Source organism: Mobula hypostoma, chromosome X1, assembly GCF_963921235.1.
Source record: "Mobula hypostoma chromosome X1, sMobHyp1.1, whole genome shotgun sequence".
NCBI lineage: Eukaryota > Metazoa > Chordata > Chondrichthyes > Myliobatiformes > Myliobatidae > Mobula > Mobula hypostoma.
This window is the reverse complement of record NC_086128.1, coordinates 35,756,376-35,771,830: the sequence shown is the minus strand read 5'-3', so window position 1 is coordinate 35,771,830 and position 15,455 is coordinate 35,756,376. Positions and strand designations below refer to the sequence as shown.

General features: G+C 38.3%; 1 protein-coding gene across 5 annotated transcripts in view; it reads left to right on the top strand.

Annotated features, from left to right (window-relative positions):
* The window catches only part of LOC134340471 (signal transducer and activator of transcription 5B-like), a 168,212-nt gene that overhangs the window by 131,124 nt on the left and 21,633 nt on the right, over positions 1–15,455 (top strand). For all 5 annotated transcript variants that reach the window (XM_063037774.1, XM_063037772.1, XM_063037773.1 and 2 more), the window contains 5 exons: positions 2,109–2,280; positions 4,851–4,987; positions 7,066–7,217; positions 10,385–10,540; positions 11,523–11,702. In XM_063037774.1, the coding sequence (XP_062893844.1) occupies positions 2,109–2,280; positions 4,851–4,987; positions 7,066–7,217; positions 10,385–10,540; positions 11,523–11,702 (797 nt within the window). The remainder of the gene's footprint in view (positions 1–2,108; positions 2,281–4,850; positions 4,988–7,065; positions 7,218–10,384; positions 10,541–11,522; positions 11,703–15,455) is intronic.

The following is a 15,455-nucleotide window of genomic DNA, read 5'->3' as shown; positions in this document are numbered from 1 at the left end:
ACCGGTATGCAGTTTCAAACAAGGACAGAGGAAATAATGAAGTCAAGAATGTGGTACATTGTGGACAAGGAAAATGGCAAAAGACTAGAGCTTGAAGTTGTGATTTGAGGTACAGGAGAACTGAGGAAATTGTCTTCTAAGGGGATCTAAAGATAGTCAGAATATTAAAAATGATGTTTGAATCCAATTTCATATACAAGCTGCTATATCTGGCTTTGCCAGTGATCATGATGTTTGCACACGACCTTCATAATTCACTTATGTAGAATTCTGTCAGAATCTTTCCCCTTTTTTGTGGCATTCTAAAGGGTAAGTTTTAAAGTTCAGTAACAACATAATGTCAGTAGAACAATGATGCACCAGTCTAAACAATGTTTATCATTTTAAAACAATATTGAAATATTTTATTTTTTTTGGCCTCGTTACTGGGTTATCTTCTCTGGGACTACAAACAAGCTATGAGTGTAATCTCTTGAACATTTTGGGCAAGCACAAAAGAATTTGCTTCTATAATACACAGCCTGACCATCTGTAAGTGCACACTTAACTGAGCAGGCAAAATCATTTTTATCTTTTAAAAAAAAATACATTTAAGCCTTGGGTGATTTATTTTGAAATAAACATTGTTCTTTGATTTAGCTGATTAAAGAGAAAAAAAAAATCAGCCAGAATTTTAAATCCTTAATTTTTCCATTGAAAATGAATGTGTTTTGGAACCCCACAACTACTATATATAAAAAAAATATTTTGGACCCTGTCGCCATTCATACATAGATTCAAAATGCACTTAATATCAAAGTATGTATGCAGAATACGACTGAGATAAGTCTTCCTATAGATAGCCACGAAACAAAGAAAACTGTGGAACCCATTCAAAGAAAAATATCAAACCCCCAACACCCAAAAGAAACAATTGGACAAACAGCAAAAAAATGAGTGAGAAACACAGAATATAAATGGTTGTGTTGTTCGCTGGCACCATCTTCTTCATGTATACCTTTGGATTAAAGCTCTTGCTCTAGGTTCATGAAGAAGATCTCAATTTTCAATGAGGAATATTAAAGTTACACCCCCTTTTGGCAAGGGAGAATTTTCCGTGGGAGTTTTAGAAAAATAGTGTCGTACGCATCCTTAGACTACACCTAGCTAACATGCAGTGTTCAGATTTCGAAGTTGTTTCGAGACTGTTTGCGCAGCACACATGGCCATTCATCATTTTGTCACTTAGGATGTTCCTTGCCTCAACTATATGAGCAAACTACTTTTTGATGAAGGCACTTATGAAGCGCCCTAAATGTGAAATAATTATTCTTGGAAAATTAGTAATCGTAGTAACTACTTTTTTTTGGCAATTAGTTGCTTGTAAGTCTTCCCTAAATCAGAAATGCATTAAAATATAAAGTGTCACAAACTCAGTTTATCTTGTTTATTTTTACTTAGACAAAATTACCCAAATAAATTGACGCCAAAATCTGTGATTCTGCTACCTTAATTGATAGGTTATCCTTTTCATTATTTGTTCTATTACATTGATGAAAGATTGCATTCCTCTGAAACATTAACAGTGAGTAAATGACTGCAACAATTTGCAGTTATTCATCTTCACCTTGTTTGCCATAACTAGGACAGGTTGTTTTAGGCACAGCATTTAGTGACATCCAGAAAACCTGAAAAAAGGAAGAACAAAATCAAAATTACAATAGAACATATCATTCGTAATGCTTATTTTTGAATTGATCTTTTTATTGCTTTAGTAGAATGTTTAATTTCTTTATTGATGAGTTGAAGGCCAAGTTATTCATTTATCCTGTGGGTTTATAATACTGTTATAAATAGATGCCAAATGTAAACAGGATGAAGATGAATTTCTTCCTTTGAATATCAAACTTGGTAGATAGAAACATGTTTTTTTAACAATTGATTTGTCCATATTTGGAATGATAGTTTTGATTTATTGTTTGGAAGGATTTTTAAACATTTAACATTTAATCCTTGTCCTTGGTATTTGTAAATGTAAAAGAAACATGAGTAAATAGGGGTATGGATTTTTGCAGTGAAATGCTGAGTAAGCACCAGTGAAATCAACTAATGTTTCTTTATAAATGTAGCCAAGTTCACCAGTAGGTATACTGGACTCCATGTCTCAGAAACACCTTCAAATAAACCAAACATTTGAGGAACTAAGGCTATTGACTCAGGATACTGAGAATGAACTACGAAAGCTTCAGCACACCCAAGAATACTTTATTATACAATATCAAGAGAGTCTACGGATACAAGGTAATTAGGGTTTTGCACCAACAGAATTTTTAGTGGATTTCAACTTTTTTTGCAAATGGTTTGTTCTGATTGTTTATTTTAAGATTGTGTATGTTAAATGAGAAACTGTTCATAAAGTTTTTATCATATGTAGAATCAAAAATTCATTGAGGGCATCACTGTAACATAGCAGTTAGTATAACGCTATTATTTCAGCAATCCGGATTCATTCCCACCACTATAAGGAATTTGTACGTTCTCCCCATGACCGCGTGGGTTTCCTTTGGGTGCTCCAGTTTCCTCCCACATCCCAAAGATGTACAAGTTTGTAGGTTAATTGGTCACATGGGTGTAATTGGGCAGCGTGGGCTTATTGTTCAGGGATTAGATCTGTTGATGATAATGCATTTCCAAGCTAGTATCATATAAGGTATGAAGTGGACTGTGGTTGAATTTGAGCCTTGAATTGTTTACTGTGCCCTATGGGCAGCATGATGGTGTAGCAGTTAACGTAACACTATTACAACGCCTGCGACCTGTGTTCAATTCTACCTTTGTAAGGAGTTTGTATATTCTTCCTGTGACCGTGTGGGTTTCCTCGGGGTGCGCCGGCTTTCTGCCACATCCCAAAGACTTGTGGGTTAGTAGGTTAATTGATCACATGGGTGTAATTGGGTGGTGCGGACTCTTTGGGCCAGAAAGGCCTGTTACTGTGCTGTATCTCTAAATAAAATAAAAGCAAAGGAAAAATTAAAACCTAATTTACTATAATGCACATTGTATAAGAAATAGCATAAATGTGACTATTGCACTCAGTTGTAATTTTCAGGTGAGCAGGAGATCTTCGAAATCAGAACATTTCCTACTGCAGCTGGTTCTCTCATCACCAAACAAAACACATGGTTTATAATAGAACTCTGAGGAAAAGTGTGATTTTCCGCAGATGGACATGTAGTGAATGTGGATCGTCAAATGTCTTGGATTTTGGAGCTGCAACTGCCTGAAATTGCATAACTTTATGCAAAACTAAAGCCTTTTGCCATCATGTATCTTGAAAAATCTCCTCCATTCCCACTCCATTGTTTTTTAAGTAAAGTTGTCTTACAAATTTGCAAAATTCTGATGCCAGACTAACCAGCAATTTATGTAATTTATTATCTCTGTCAACCCCATTCTCCTGCCTTAACCCCATAACCTTTGACACCCTTCCTAATTAAGAACCTATCAACCTCCACTTTAAGTACATTCAATGACTTGGCTTCCACAGTCCTTATTAAGTAACATACACAAAATGCTGAAGGAGATCAGCAAGTTGGGAGTATCTGTGGAGAGGAATAAACAGTTGATATTTTGAGCCAAGACCCTTAAGTTCTTTTCTTTCATAGCTTGACAGCCCTCTCCTATTTATGGTTTATGAGCTATGTCATTCCAAGATCTGTGTGTTCCTCCCCACAGTCTCAAAAGTCCCTTATAAAGTTCTGGACCTTTGTGGTCTTTTCCTTATCTTGCTTTTTTCTTGTCTGATGTGTTGTGGCCAGGAAATGCAAGAATGCAAAATCTATTCCTGGTGGCGCTGGTAACGACAGCAGCAAATGGGTACCTAGTCAGGTTGGCTGTCTGTTCCATCAAGAGAGTGGTGGTGTTTGGATGCCCTGGTTATTGCTGTACTCCACAATGACACAGGTTTGTGCTCTTGCATCTGCGGAGTCATTTCATTTAGCCACAAGCCTCTGTTACCAGGGCCAATGATAACTGAGGTGAAGTTTTTTTTTCCCCTGCACTATCTGCGATGGAGGTAGCAGCTGTTGTTCCTGCAAAAATTAGTTAATGGACTGGAGTTCATAAACAGCCACAGATATTTTGTAGTGTGTGAGCCATTTGATTTATCTGTGAATAGACAATGGGCCTGTACTTTGTAATCAGTCCCACAGTGATGGCACTTGCTGCTGACCTGATAAAGCTTACTACCCATATCTAGAAATCCCCATGGTGTGGCTTCTCCTTTTCTCCAGCATTGATTGTGGTAGGACAATCTGATTGTGGTTCAGAGGGATCCCTGGTTTTGAGAAGCTATTATGAAGAATAAAATTATTAGATATTTTTAGAGGGTTACATGTGCATAGAACTTCATTTTTGGATCCGTTTTGAGTAGTAATTATGGCCTAGTACATTTTGAAAACTCGCTCAGATATACATATTCAGCGCAAAGTGTGTTGCATATGCTAACTTTTCATTTATTCAACCAGTGTTCCTTGATATCATTAGGGAAGGCTATATAACAGGACTGAATCAGTGACAGCTACTTTGGGAATTCCTTCTTAAGCCTTTGGTGATTGCTTAATTTCTTGTTTTTTGAATTCTGCAAGGTTTGGTTTGGATGCATGATTGAGCGAAATTCTCTGAATTCTCAGAAGGGGAAAAATTCTACTACTAAGATTGTTACAGGCACAATTTGTGCAGTTTTTTGATGGAAATCTCTCTAACATTGGTTTTAGTAAAGGTGATTGAACAACAAGACTTGTACATAGATCAAGCCATTTTTAAAATGTGAAAATGTATTTTTATTTAACACTGTAATATTATTTTTCTAGCTCAGCTTGCTCAACTTGCTCAGCTGAGCCCACAAGACCAGAACCGTATCTTGAGAGAACAAAGCTTGCAACAAAAGCGGACGTCTCTGGAGGGTTGGTTACAGCGAGAAGCCCAGACACTACAGCAATACAGACTGGTATTTACAATTTCATAATATTTTCTTAATAAAGGATGTGCTGCTTGACACCTTCTGAATAATATCTAAGAAAATAAAAATTGATAATGGCTTTAAACTGCAGAATATTGTGGATTCAATTACATTTATCTTGGTAGAGTTTTGCACCCATGAATGTGTGAAATTAATTATTCCCAATTTCAGAAGCCACCTGGTATCAATTGTTTATCTTGGGCATAACCTTTAAAGGATGAAAAGTGAATTGACCCTGGATGTTCACTTTGAGTGACATTGGCAGTTGATGAAAATTTAGCACAGTCTTGTGCTGTGCACTCGTAATTTTTTTGGAATGAACATAAATTGCAAGTGATGCATGGTCAGCTGTTCGCCTTGCTCAGTTGGTTACCGTAATATGTAAAATGAGAAATGAGCTGGTGGGATTTATTACCCAAATTCATTCATTATATACATACATGACGGTCTAATGGTATTGATTTCTGCAATTAACAAAGATTAATTCTGTAATTAACCTTTTATCCTGTTGTTCCTGAGATAAAAATTTGTAAGCAGTTTGCCAAATTCTTGTGTCATTTAGAGTCATAGAACACACAACACAGGAACAGGCCTTTTGGCCCATCTAGTCCATCCCAAACTATTAATCTACCTAGTCCTGTTGACTTGCACCTGGACCATAGCCCACCATATCCCTCTTATCCATGTATTTATCCAAACTTCTCTTAAATGTTGCAATTGAGCCCACATCCACCAATTCTGCTAGCAGCCTGTTCCACACACTCACTAGACTCTGAGTGAAGAGGCTCACCCTCATATTCCCCTTAAACATTTCGCCCTTAATCTATGACCTCTGGTTCTAATCTCACCCAACCTTAGAGGAAATAGCCTGCTTGCAAGCTATGTAAGGCTATTTATACCCCTAATAATTTTTTTTATACCTCTATCAAATCTCTCTTCATTCTCCTATGCTCCAGGAAATAGTCCTAACCTATTCAACCTTTCCTTATAACTCAGGTCTGCAAGCCTCAGCAACATCCGTACTTTTTTCTCTATGGTCTTTCAATCTTAGCTTTCCTGTAGGTAGGTAACCATAATTGCACACAATACTCCAAATGTTGGCATCACCAACATCTTATACAATTTTAACATAACATCCCAACTCCTGTACTCAATACTTTGATTTATGAAAGCCAATGTGTCAAAGCTCTCTTTATGACCATCTACCTGTGACACCATATTCAAGGAATTGTATATCTTGTTTTCCTAGATCCCTCTATTCCAGCACACTCTTCAGTGCCCTACCGTTGACTGCACAAGTCCTACCCTGGTTTGTTTTCCCAAAGTGCAACACCTCCAACTTGTCTGCATTAAATTCCATCTGCCATTTTTCAACCCATTTTTTCTGTCTGGTCCAGATCTCGCTGCAAGCTTTGGCTTTCCTCACTGTCCATATATACTAAATATATTTGGAAATCTTGAGTAACACAAAATTTCTGGAGGTTAACAGGATTAATTGTAAAGTGAATAATTTAACACCTAGGTCCCCAATTAATCGATGTACTCTTTTAATTACACTCTATTTATGAAATACTGTAATTGGAAAGCAAAACCTTCACATATTGGAAATATGGAAAAAAAAGTAAATGCTGGAGATGCTCAGCAGGCCAGGCAGCAGCTATGGAGAGAGTTAACATTTCAAGTCGATGTAAGTTTGTTTTAGCCTGTGTTAATTTCAAGCACTCATTGTTGTCATTTCTCTCTGTGAAATTATAAAGATTAGTTTTATTTGTCACATGTTTGTCGAATCATGCAGTGAAATATGTCATACCATGAAAATCCCTATCAATTTAGATTTGGTTTATGATTACTTCATCACTTTTGGTATAAAGCCATTAATCTGATAGAAATATTAAGTTTTGAATAGACTTTGTACTTCTCATCAAAGAAAAGCTTCCTCAAGTGAAATTCATTCAATTGGTATATTGGTTCCTTTTAAAAAAAAACACCTTGGATTGTTTCCAACAGTCACAATCGACATTGGCAATACAATTTCTAACAAAGTGTAAACTCCTGTGTACTTATAGGATTTAGCTGAGAAACACCAAAAGACATTGCAGTTGCTTCGTAAGCTCCAGACAATTATTTTAGATGATGAATTGATTCAGTGGAAACGACGCCAGCAGTTGGCAGGGAATGGTGGTCAGTCTGAAGGAGGTTTGGACGTTCTTCAGTCATGGTAAGAAATTCATATTTGATTTTTTAAATTGAATGTTTCAAAATAACAAAACTGTCAAAAATATATCTGGTTATTAATGGGATTTGATTGAGTTACATTATCCTCTATTACGTGACTGAAATTGGAAGCTTTGAAGTTGAGTGTATTGGCTGAGTTTTTGTGTCATGGATGTATTTGTTCACTTTATTCAGTAGTTCATTGACTCATGGAGGAATCTGAGGAAGAAATCTGCAACAAAAATTTCAGGGAGATATAAATAGTCAGTACAAGGTTGGAGTGTGGCTTTTTATGCCTATGTTGTCTCAATCATATCTTTCTGAAATTTGCATGCATGCAGATTTGCCTTGCCAACTCTTTCCATTATTTAGTGGACTAAGGCATGTTCCCAGAAGTGTAACTACATTTTAATTTCAACTAGGTTCTGTCTTTGAGCCCTTGAGCATGTTTTCTTTTCTAAGACCATAACAATATCTTTCATCAATAAAGCAACTGCAGATGTTGATCATGTGATGTATATCTTCACTATATAATAACCCCATGCCTTTGCCTCATCATGCTTACTTGTCATGGTCTCTTTGCTTACATATAATCCAGATTTGTATTTTCCCTTATTTTGAACTAATTTTTAGTTTATCACCAAAACAAAATTCTGCAAAAGCTCAAAATCCTAAATAAAGAGTTTTGGAAGTATTTAGCAGGTAATGGAGAGAGAAACAGAGTTAAGTTTTTACTTAAGACTTTTGAACAAAACTGGGATAAATTGGAGATTTAAAAATAGGTGCAAGTTGCCGGGATGGTGTTCTCAGTGAGAACTGAATGGAAGTTCTGTGATAGTGGAGACTGGGAGAGATTGAATGATACAAGTGGTGGAGGTGTTGGTGCTGGCTGCTTGGAGAAGGTGTAAACTGGAGGAACTGGAATCGTGTCAGAAAGGGAGAGGAAAAAAATGCTGGTGATGTGAGATAATAGGTAAAAATCGCTGGTTGCATATAATAGAATTCATGGCAGAGTCTGGAAGACTCTAACGTGCCTGATCAGGAGTTGAGATATGCTCGAACTTGCATTGGTCTTCTTTGAAATACTTTTGGAGGCCAAATATAAAAGTGGGAATGAAATGGAAAAATAAAAGAATGGCCAGCTGTGCAGAGGTGATCCACAATGTATCCCTAACCCATTTCTCTGTTTGCATTTCCGACTGGTTTAATGCTGAATCCTTTGACAGTCTTCCTCACTATCCACATCTGTCAATTTTTGTGTCATTTGAAGAATTATTAATCTTACTAAACTTGCTAATACATTTTCGTCCAAATAACTTGAGCATCGATTCCAGGCCTTCAGTCATAATATCCCTCACCACTACCCTTTGTCTTCCAGGGACAACGAAAATTTGAATTCAATCTACTAGGTGTCCGTAGATCCTATGTGCCCTAATCCTGTGGATCAGCTTCCATGGGAGACCTTGTTCAAAGCTTTACTAAAGTCTATGTAACATCTACTGCCCTGTTTTTCAGTTTTTCTGTGCAAGAGAATATATTTTTCACATTGTATCCCATCTTCTATGTCCTCATCCATTCCATTACTCTAGCTATATACAACAAAGACCCTCTGCATTCCTTATGGAACCATACTGGCAACCAGTTTTGGTTGTCCTCATTAATCAAAAAAATATCGTTTGTAAGACATGACTTCTCCTGCACAAATCCATGTTGACCCTAATAAGTCTATACATTAACAATGTGAATCAATCCTATCCCTCACTCTTCAAGAATTTCCTTACACTGGCTCACTGGCATACAATTTCCTGGCATGTTAATGGGCTTCTAAAGTCCAACATCAAATTCAGCAGTTTTAGATAATCAGCCTTCCCACCCTGGTATTTCATTACCAGCATTTAGATTTTTTTTCCATTCTTCTATCAAATGCTGAATTTATTTGTTTCCTTTTTGGCAGACCTGCCTTTTGTTATTCAGTCACTTTCAGCCACTACCCAAATATAGATTTTCCTGTTGGTTCTTTTATCCCCTCCTATCTTTCTTTGCAATTTAGAAACATTTTTTATTTCCTCTGGTAGAATGTTCCGAACAGTCAGTACCCTCTGGCTGAAGAAATTTTTTGTCTGTCCTAAATGCCTAATCCCATACTTTGGACTGACCCCTGTTTCTGGACACGGGTTAAGTAAAACATTGTCTCTGTACCTGCTGTTGCGAGAGCCATAAGAATTTGTATTTTCAGTGAGACCATTCTTGTTCATCTAAAATCCAGAGACAAAAGACCCAGGCCTTTTTAAGTTCTCATCACAGGATAATTTTGCCACAGTCCTCCCAATTTCTATGTTTCGCTTCCTCTTCCATAACCAAATCATTTTTGGTTAGGGAGACCAGATCTGTATATGTTATTTCAGACATGCTCTCTCTAGAGCTCTTCATAATTGTAGTAAGATGTCATTGCTTCTATGCATCAATTATGTTCAAGAAAGATCATCATGCTGATGGCTTCCTATTTGTTCGTTGAACCTTCTTGTTAGCCTTCACTGTCATGTACATGAGCACCCATGTCCTTCTGAGAATCAATATCTTGGAATGTTTCAATTCCTATCACTTAAAAGAACTGTTTTCAGTTTTTCTGTGCAAGAGAATATATTTTTTCACATTGTATTCCATCTTCTATAACCTCATCCATTCAATTACTCTGGCTACATACAACAAAGACCCTCTGCTTTCTTTATGGAACCACACTGGTAACCAGCTTTGTTTTGGCAGCAGCTTAGCTATATTGCTCTTGAATTATTTCATCCAAATTTTTAATCTGCTGGGCCCCAGCACCAACCCAAGCCAGTATGTTTTCCACACTATTTCTTTAATTGTCTCATTTTATCTCTCCCTTTTAATAGACAGACATAATTGTTGAAAATAAGTTATTTTTCATATTTGCAGATGTTAAACTGTATTGATCACAACCTGTGATTTATTGTTGGGTTTCTACAATCAAGTAGCATATTCTTTAGCAACAGATACATTTAGGCAAAATGATAAGCATGTTCAAAAAATTGTCTTTCAGCTTCTAGAATTTAGTGTTCATCTGTGTTCCAATTATAATGGTATGTAACCAGGTCAAAAGTTGCTCTTATACTTGGCATGCTGTTACTAGAAAATCTGTTACACTTGTAGGTGTGAGAAATTAGCTGAGACAATATGGCAGAATCGTCAGCAGATCAGGAGAGCTGAACACCAACGACAGCAGCTTCCCATTCCAGGCCCAGTGGAGGAGTTGCTTACAGAGCTCAATGCAACAATTACAGATGTAATATCTGCACTAGTTACCAGGTCAGTAATGTAACATACCGCATATTTAACATTTCGCTGCAAACAATGTGCAGTATTTCACTCTCGGAATCACAGTCACCTAATTTTCACACAGTAATGCTCAAGGGGAACCCATCTTGTAAAGGCACTGCCCAGAAGAAGGCAACGGCGAACCATTTCTATAGAAAATTTGCCAAGAACAATCATGGTCATGAGATAATGATTGCTTGCATCATACGACACGGCACATCATAATGATGAATGCTCGAGAGATCACATTGAAACCTATTGAATATTGAAAGACTTAGACCGAGTGCATGTGGAATGGGTGTTTCCTATGGGGAAGGAGTAGGGAGTCCAGCACCAGAGTGTACAGACTCAGGCTGGAAAGATGTCCCTTTAGAACAGAAATGAGGAATTTTAGAGGGTGGTGAATCTGTGGAATTCATTGCCGCAGACATCTTGTGGGGGCCAAGTCATTGGGTATAATTAAAGCGGAAGTTGATATGATTAGTAAGGGTGTCAAAGGGTATGGGGAGAAGGCTGCAGAATAGAGTTGAGAAGGATAAATCAGCCGTGATGGAATGGCAGAGCAGACTCGATGGGCCAAATGACCTAATTCTGCTTCTGTGTCTTCTGGTAAGACTGGATATAAAATACAATTTTTCAATCAAATTTCCATTTCATTCCAAATCCTAATAAAAACATTTTAATGGAACACACTTTGCCCTTGGAAGCTCTCAATAATGTTAGCTATTTCATCACCAGAAATTGTACAATTATAGAGAAACGGCAGGGAAGTGGAAATATTCTTGCACAGAACCAGCATGGTCACAGCAGGCTAACTAGCAGCCTCTTGTGCTATAACTTTTCTGTGGTTGTGTAAAAATTGCAAAGAGATGTGTTTTTGGAGATTAAAAGCTATTTTATAATGTTTAATTTGTCATAAGCTTATTGAAGTAGAACAGATTGTACAAAGTAGTTATTCATTTGTTTTATACAGCACCTTTATTATCGAGAAACAACCCCCTCAGGTTTTGAAGACTCAGACAAAGTTTGCAGCCACTGTACGTTTGTTAGTTGGTGGAAAGCTGAATGTACACATGAACCCACCCCAAGTAAAAGCAACTATTATCAGTGAACAGCAAGCAAAGGCACTTCTGAAAAATGAAAATACAAGAAAGTAAGTACCTCATCCATGAAATTCAGAAATCAGTTTATCTATTCAGTGTGCATTCCATTCAGTTCTATTTTACTATAGATCTGTCCTTTTGCATCTCAGTTGTTCTGTTCTCCCACTAAATTATCCTGCTCATTGCTTGCATAACTTAATGTTTCTCTGCAAATAATTTTATCTGCCCTTCATTCTGCAATGTTTCTCCCAATTAGAGACACAGAAGACTGCAGATGCTGGATTTGGGAGCGAGAATTGTTCTGCTGGAGGAACTCAGTGGGTGAAGCAGCATCTGTAGAGCAAAGGGATGGTTGATGTTTCAGGTCAAGACCATTTCAACCTGAAACATCAACCATCCCTTTGCTCTACAGATGCTGCCTGTACCGCTGGGTTTCTCCAACAGATTATTTTCCTACTAGTTATAGAACAGTACAGCATAGTACAGGCCCTTCGGCCCACAATGTGTTCCGACCCTTAAACCCTGCCTCCCATATACCCCCCCCACCTTAAATTCCTCCATATACCTGTCTAGTAGTCTCTTAAATTTCACTAGTGTATCTGCCTCCACCACTCACTCAGGCAGTGTGTTCCACGCACCAACTACTCTCCGAGTAAAAAACTTTCCTCTAATATCCCCCTTGAACTTCCCACCCCTTACCTTAAAGCCATGTGCTCTTGTACTGAGCAGTGGTGCCCTGGGGAAGAGGCGCTGGCTGTCCACTCTATCTATTTCTCTTAATATCTTGTACGCCTCTATCGTGTCTCCTCTCATCATCTTCCTCTCCAAAGAGTAAAGCCCTAGCTCACTTAATCTCTGATCATAATGCATACTCTCTAAACCAGGCAGCATCCTGGTAAATCTCCTCTGTACCCTTTCCAATGCTTCCACATCCTTCCTATAGTGAGGCGACCAGAACTGGACACAGTACTCCAAGTGTGACCTAACCAGAGTTTTATAGAGCTGCATCATTCCATCGCCACTCTTAAACTCTATCCCTCGACTTATGAAAGCTAACACCCCATAAGCTTTCTTAACTACCCTATCCACCTGTGAGGCAACTTTCAGGGATCTGTGGACATGTTCCCCCAGATCCCTCTGCTCCTCCACTCTACCAAGTGTCCTGCCATTTACTTTGTACTCTGCCTTGGAGTTTGTCCTTCCAAAGTGTACCACCTCACACTTCTCCGGGTTGAACTCCATCTGCCACTTCTCAGCCCACTTCTGCATCCTATCAATGTCTCTCTGCAATCTTCGACAATCCTCTACAATATCCACACCACCACCAACCTTTGTGTCGTCTGCAAACTTGCCAACCCACCCTTCTACCCCCACATCCAGGTCGTTAATAAAAATCACGAAAAGTAGAGGTCCCAGAACAGATCCTTGTGGGACACCACTAGTCACATCCCTCCAACCCAAATGTACTCCCTCCACCATGACCCTCTGCTTTCTGTAGGCGAGCCAATTCTGAATCCACCTGGCCGAACTTCCCTGGATCCCATGCCTTCTGACTTTCTGAATAAGCCGACCGTGTGGAACCTTGTTAAGTGCCTTACTAAAATCCATGTAGATCACATCCACTGCACTACCCTCATGTATATGCCTGGTCACCTCCTCAAAGAACTCTATCAGGCTTGTTAGACACGATCTGCCCTTCACAAAGCCATGCTGACTGTCCCTGATCAGACCATGATTCTGTAAATGCCCATAGATCCTATCTCTAAGAATCTTTTCCAACAGCTTTCCCACCACAGACCTATGGCTCACTGGGCTATAATTATCCGGACTATCCCTACTACCTTTTTTGAACAAGGGGGCAACATTCGCCTCCCTCCAATCCTCCGGTACCATTCCTGTGGACAACGAGGACATGAAGATCCTAGCCAGAGGCTCAGCAATCTCTTCCCTCTCCTCGTGGAGCAACCTGGGGAATATTCCCGTCAGGCCCCGGGGACTTATTTGTCCTAATGTATTTTAACAACTTCAACACCTCCTCTCCCTTAATATCAACGTGCTCCAGAACATCAACCTCACTCATATTGTCCTCACCTTCATCAAGTTCCCTCTCATTGGTGAATACTGAAGAGAAGTATTCATTGAGGGCCTCGCTCATTTCCACAGCCTCCAGACACATCTTCCCACCTTTATCTCTAATTGGTCCTACCTTCACTCCTGTCATCATTTTGTTCTTCACATAATTGAAGAATGCCTTGGGGTTTTCCTTTACCCTACTCGCCAAAGCCTCCTCATTTACTCAGATCTCTAAATATCTGAAACCATTTTCACATTCTTTAGTAATGGCATATCCCTGTGCAGCTTAAAAAATGTGAATTTACTCTTTCTAATATTTTTCCTTCCTTCCTTAGTCTAAGCAGTGATGTCCCCATTGTTAAAGTAATGTTTTATTTTGAGTACACGTATAATATTCATTGTGCCTGTATTAAGATTTTTTAATTATGCATTGACATTTTAACGAAATGCGTCCATTCTGAATATATATTACTTGTACCTAATTTAGGCTAAGCCTGGTATTGTAGAATCCAGAATTTTTCCCACAATAGAGGAACATTAATTTGCTGTTTTGTTTTGCTTAGCCTCATTTAGAAACTTAAGAAATTCATTATCTTCAAAGTCGAGTTTATTGTCATATGCACAAGTTACTCAAATGCACGGGTGCAATGAAAAGCTTGCAGCAGCTTCACAGGCAAAAAGCATTATCTAAGCAGCATTCAAAAGAAGAGCAAGTTAAATTTAAACAATTTTTACAAGAAGGAATACAATTAGAGCTAAAGAAAACACTGTCCATACTGATCAAAGTGCTTATGATGTTGCTTAGCTCTAGTAATTAGGGTTGTGCCAGTTGGTTCAAGAGGTTGAAAGGAAGTAGCTGTTTTTGAAACTGGTGACGTGCCACTAGTAATCCCTTACCATAGTCCAATATTTCATATACAGTACTGTGCAAAAGTCTTAGGCATCATAGAGTTTATGTATAAATTTTGTTTTAGATGTCTATGGTCTTGTGCATTAGTGTGTCAGTGGTAAAGAGCAAATTTTAGGTTTTCAGACATTTAATTTCTAAAAAAAAATGTTAGAAAATATTTGTATTTCATCAAAGAAAGTAACATTAATTAATAGACCACTTTTCAAATAAAAACTTGATTACTTTGTTGGTGTAGTTCAGTGCATAATTAAACACAGGTAACATACAGGTGCTAATGATCAATGACATGACGAGTAGAATTAACTGAACTGACATGGATTGAGAACAAATCAAACTGGGTGAAGGATAACCAAAGTAAAAGGTGAGGGTGTGGCAGATATGACAGCTTAACCTTCAAATCATCAATTCTGACACCATGGCAAGGGTGAGCATAGCAACGAGACACAAGGTAGTTATTCTGCATCAGCAAGGCCTCTCCCAAGCAGAAATTTTGCAGCAGACTGGAACTTTAAGGTGTGCTATCCAAGCTCTTCTGAAGAAGCACGAAGAAATAGGCAAGGTTGAGGACCAGAAACACAGTGGTCGGTCACGGATATTGCGTGCAGCAGATGGGAGATTCAGTACATTGAGCTGACATCTTTCTAAATCAGAAAAAGTCCAGCACTGCTACCAGCTCTGAACTCACAGAAACCACTGGAGCCCAAGTATATCCCTCTATGTCCTGGAGAAGTCTTGTCAGAAGTGGCCTTCATGTAAGAGTTGCTGCAAAAAAACTATTCCTCCAAAATGGAAACAAGTCGAGAGACTCACCTATGCACAA